At 34.3% G+C, this 5,774-nt stretch overlaps 1 protein-coding gene across 1 annotated transcript in view; it reads right to left on the bottom strand.

Annotated features, from left to right (window-relative positions):
* LOC106868111 (angiotensin-converting enzyme) overlaps positions 1-5,774 on the bottom strand; it is a 46,138-nt gene that overhangs the window by 26,808 nt on the left and 13,556 nt on the right. The window contains exon 5 of the mRNA XM_014913233.2: positions 4,891-5,123. Within this exon, the coding sequence (XP_014768719.1) occupies positions 4,891-5,123 (233 nt within the window). The remainder of the gene's footprint in view (positions 1-4,890; positions 5,124-5,774) is intronic.

Raw genomic sequence — 5,774 nt, forward strand, 5'->3', positions numbered from 1 at the left:
ACACACACACACACACACACACACACACACACACACACACACACATACACACTAACACAACCTTCATAATTTCGCAGTCGATAAAAATAAATACCGTTCTAGTACTAGGATCAATATCCTCGATTAAGTCTTTCATCATAATTCAAGTTATTGTGCCTTTTCTATAAGCAATATTTAGTACAATTCCAAATTATTGACATAAAAATCAACAAAACTGTCGACTTCGTGTATAAAGCTCAGTCATACTTAACGTTTATTATCCAATTAATGTTATGAAATTAAATTACAACTGAATTATTTCAATATACATAAAGCTTTCGCAATAAATTTATATCTGTTTTCATATCTATCACTAATGTGAAAGCTTGTCCCTTACTCGGTTTAACTCCACCCCTGTTCTTTGGTTTACTTTTTGTTGAATACACGCAGTTGCAAACATTTGGTTGACATTCCATCTCATGGAATTTCCTCCTTTGCTTTCATTTGATTCGGTAACTTGAAATTTACTATGAGTTTCTGCATTAAATCATGCTAAAAATACACTCCGTTTTCAAAATATGCTAGAGACGTTTAGCCCAAGTGTCTGATTTCGTTTCGTATTTTAAGTCCTGATTTGATTGTTTACTATACTCCTTCATAAATCGATAAAATTATTAGAACTTCAATATTAATGTCGAACTGAAATTTTGGCACAAGGCCAGCCATTTCGAGGTAGTGAGTAAATCGATTATATCGACATTAGTATTCAACTGATAATCATTTTATCGACCCCGAACAAGTGAAAAGCAAAGTCGCCCTCAGCGACATTTGAACTCACAATGTAAAGACGGACAAAATGCCGCTAAGCAATTTTCCCGGTGTACTAACGATTCTATCAGCTCTTCAGCTGAACTTAGATATTAATAGTGGTTCAGTCACTATACTGCCATATCTATAACGATATGCATTATGAAGAAGTATTCATAGACATCGCAGTTACAAATGGATGCGAGCTTAGTTCAATAGAAGCAGCAACTGTATAATCCAGTACTGAATTATGCAGTACTGTCATAAAAAAGTGAGCCACTGTGGATAATACATCCCAGGATACATTACATCTGAAATCAAAAGGTGAGATGATCACAGCTGGAATATATTTGAACATATAACTACTGAATTGAGCAATGGTGTTATTAATGTGTGTGAACAATTAGTGTTATGTCTCAATACTACACAATGGCTGTGTGAGCATCTCATCCTCGTCGCCACTGTTATGTCTCAAGCTATTGCTATCTGGCACCTTCGAATGATCTCTACTCAACCGTTACACAACTGCTACTCGACTGCCTTTCAACACACCTACCACGGCCAGACTACCTCTATTTATATGTCTTGGGAGATCATAATTCTTCGCCTGGGGGCTTCGACACAACAATTAGTATTCCAGATTCGAACCAACTAATGTTTTGTCTCTTTAGTTCTTACGCTTCAGGAGTAAACATTCATAACTATCCAAGGAATATTATAGGACTATAGCCACAAATAATTTGTAGTCGGCTTAATCGATTGTACACTTCCCTTCGTAAAAATAAATCTTTTTCTAACAAAGTAAAATAATTTTGGACAACAGTAAACAATAACAACTCGGATAGCTTCTTTTTACTTTTCATTTAATTCAACCTTGAGCCATTGTAGCAGCGTTTTCATGCCTTGAGAGAATTAACTCTGTTGGTCATGATTTTCAATACATTGAAGAACTAATGAACATGATAATACTACACACAAGCTGAACATTCATCTCTGATATTCATAAAGCATATAAAACCCATCAGACAGTATTAAATTTATTAACACAGCGCCAAGCTATAGCGAGCTGTGAATAATTCTACACGCATGAAATGTCTCTTAAAATACATACCATGCAATCGTGCTAACGATTAAATGACAGACAGCTCCGGATATCATGTGAACGTTGTTGAAACAAAATTTGCTGCGTTAATTACATTTTGCCTTCCATTTAACATAACATTTTAATCACATTAATTACTTCATTTGCATTCTGTTTGATCGTCCCAAATAACCCAGGAGCTACATTTTAACGAATTGCTAATGTTCGATCACTTCTATTGATTAACTTCACAATTTTGACATAATATCCACGGTTTTTAAAAGCATCAGTTACAGAATAATCACAAAATGTCAATTGCTGCTAACCTAGTACTACAAGTACACCAGTTAGCTGCCATGTTTGCCAATATGGCCGATATAATGACCAATTCTACTCATCAAAATTCCATTCTACATCTACTTTAGATTGGTACAGGATTTCAGTCTTTCTAACTTCGTATATATATTTCAAATGAAAATATAAAATAATAATACTAATTAAAAAGGCAATGATGGACACAGATGTAGTTCCATATCCATGTTTACTACGGGCATTACCAAATATATTTCACCATTTCTGTTTTCGTGAATTAAATAAATTTACTTGATACAAAAGATAAACGTAAGCGTTCGACATGTTCATACAATCTTTCCTTCGACAGCAAATGAATGATCGACAAGATAACATTTTTATAGGTTCATCTGTAGTCGGTTGTCCTACATTTTACTACCACTGTGAAACTGTGCTTTTAATTACTACTGTTAAACTTTTAACTAATGATTTGCATATTTTACATTGTGTTCGTAAATTATTGATGTACCATCAGAATTTATTTTTCGAACCGAATTTTACCACGGAATATATCCAAACATTAACCACCACTGTTTTCGTGAGTTAAATATATTTACTTGATACATTCAATAGATGTAAAAGTTTATCATGTTTATGCAATCTCACTGTGGATAGTAAAACAGGGATCGGCAAGACAACGTCGTCTCACTTATTGCTGTTATTACGTGAGCGATCAGTTACTCTACACTTTTTCCAACTTACCGCCAAATTGTTTTATTTTAAAATCTCCTTTAGAAGAAAACACACTAATTTGGAGTGTATTTAAGCATCTAACTTACTCTGAAGAAAAATTAAAGGTATATGGTAGAGCTCGAACAGGATTTGCATAACTTATTTTCCATAATTTTCAGATATTCGTGTAAGCCGCTTAAATGTGTATTGAAGTTAAAGATCGTGTTTTGAGATCCCAGATATTTAAACTCATTTTTAATTAATTCTATGTACTGTTCTAAATTATTTATGATCTAAATTGTATTTTCTGCATTACTTAATTAATGGTCTTCTACCTTCATTAAGTAATCGTTGTTTATTGTTCTTTTTGTTGTTATGTAGCATCAGTTCCTCGTTGATTGAACTGAACTAAGATCAAAGAAAATTTATCCATGACTATTTCGTTCATTTACGACTATACAGGAATATATTCTCTAATGCAGAAGACAATAGAATGTGAGTTAAGTGAGCTTTGCTAGCTATTTCTAGCAAGTATAGGCTCATTTGCATATAGTCTTCAAATTACATACGTTCACCTGCACGACCTCTTCATGTTTACTGATCTGAGAAAAAAAAAAGAAAAGGAAAACATATTCACCACAAATTTTGCTGTCTCACAAAATGTAAGGTCATATTGGATAATGTAATCCTAGACATATACTGACCAAAAAGAAGAGGTAGTCGTTACTTGATTGCTTTGTTTCAAAGTTCTCATTGATTTAAGCAAACCTGGGGCTAAATGATATCTAAAGCCAGCTTTCACCGGATGAACCTGGCTTGGTAACGTGTACTATACTTTCAGTATTTGTTTTAGACGCCTATGTAGTCACAATAAACCTAGACACCTTCTCTATTGTCCCACACTTGACCTAACGTCACATTCAGGATGTAAAATTTAAAAGGTAGTCTGCATCATTATTTGACTGCTACCCATTTACAGGTGAGTAAACTAAAACCGTGTGAAATGAAATACCTTCCTAAGAGCATATAGCAGTGCCCGGTACACGAACTGAACACCCGACATTATGATTTTCAACCTAAATAGCAACAACATCGATATCAACAAGTGTATGTATACTTGAGATGGTGCGAAGATGGCAAAAAGGGAAAGATGTGGGGAAGAGAAAAGTGGGGAAGAAATTGTACTATGTGTTTAAGTATGAATAATATATCAGCTCGTCAGTTCGTTCTCAGAGATAAGCTTAAATTTAGATTATTTAATCGATTTCCTACATTGGATAAAGCACAGATTTATACAGAAAGGTCGAGAAATATTTGCGTGGTAACACCATTTAGCATTTTGTTAAACCATCTGCACACTGCATTTTTGATGTTGTTAAGCTCTATGGCAGCCTTGTTCCAATAAATCTGTATTCAAGGACGTTCTAGCCAAGATCAACTCATTTTTGTTTTTGTTTTTGTTTTGGGGTGTTCTAATTCAGAGTTGGATGCTACTTCTTGCTGATCAAGCGACTACGTAGCAGATCCTTTGTTTAGCTTACGAGAGGAAAGGTACTGTTCACAATGTACACATTTCAATTGTTACTTTAATTACAGTAAAACGTTTTAATAGATCTGTAAAATATCGCCGATGAGAAATCTTCTATGTATATCTCACTGAAATCAAACTCTGAAATACGAGTTTAATTATCTGAAAAAACATGAGGATTACGGCTGGAATGCCTTTCCTTTTAGATTTGTTCTATCAGAAGAAACCTAGCATTAACGAACCTTGTCTTTCTATGAACATCACGATTACCATTAAGGTAACATGCTCTTAAAATTCATGGAAAGCTCACTTTCAATCTAGCAATGGAAACGCTTTCAGTTACTCGTGAGAATGTTTCTCTTTTTAATATAGCTAAATAACCTAGACACTAAAAGCATAAACATTGCACAAACATACATTTCTTTCTTTTGTCAGAATCCAAAAATTTGTACAAAGACAGTATCATGCTTACCATTATCAGTGGCACCAATATTCAGTAGATGGACATAATTGGTTAACAAGTCTCGAGTAGAAGGTCCAATTACATCTCTCCAGCCTTTCCAGGCCCATAACAATTGTCTGGGATCTCGACTAACTGACATCATTTTAATAAGATCTGGTTCCAAAGACAAGCATTTGCGGGCAGCACAAAGTTTCGATTTCGAATAAGTTCTAGACATTTGCTGTTGAAACACTTTTTGTTTTCTAATAAATATACAGTAGGTTTCTGATAAAATATACAGCAACAACAATTATAAATAACAATAGTTCTCAAGGAAATTTCACAGCCCATTTTAGTGGTACTGTATCAGCCATAAAAACTCTTCCCTTGTCGGTCGGAATATTTTGTTATTTCGTTCATAATGCTTAAATGAACTCCCTGCTGCTTACTTGTATTGATTTAGTGAATAATTATACTATAGTTTGAGAATAATTGAAAATAGATTTGAGCGGTAATATTTCTGATGCATTTCAGTAATAGAGGGAAGGTTTCTGTCTGACACTGCACATTTAATACTTAATACTTGTTTTTATTCCTTATGCATGAAAATATATAAGATATGAAATGCTGCGACTTTGATTACACATATATATGTAGAAGGTTGAAGAGGAACACACGAGTTGATATATATATTCTTGTACTTGCTTCAGTCATTTGACTACGGCAACGCTGGAGCACCAGTTTTGAGTCGAACAAGTCGACCCCAGGACTTATTCTTTGTAAGCCTAGTACTTATACTATCGGTCACTTTTGCCGAACCACTAAGTTACGGGGACGTAAATACACCAACATCGGTTGTCAAGCGATGGTGGGAGGACAAGCATAGATATGCAAACACACACACATACATATAT

The sequence above is a fragment of the Octopus bimaculoides genome, chromosome 6 (genome assembly GCF_001194135.2).
Source record: "Octopus bimaculoides isolate UCB-OBI-ISO-001 chromosome 6, ASM119413v2, whole genome shotgun sequence".
NCBI lineage: Eukaryota > Metazoa > Mollusca > Cephalopoda > Octopoda > Octopodidae > Octopus > Octopus bimaculoides.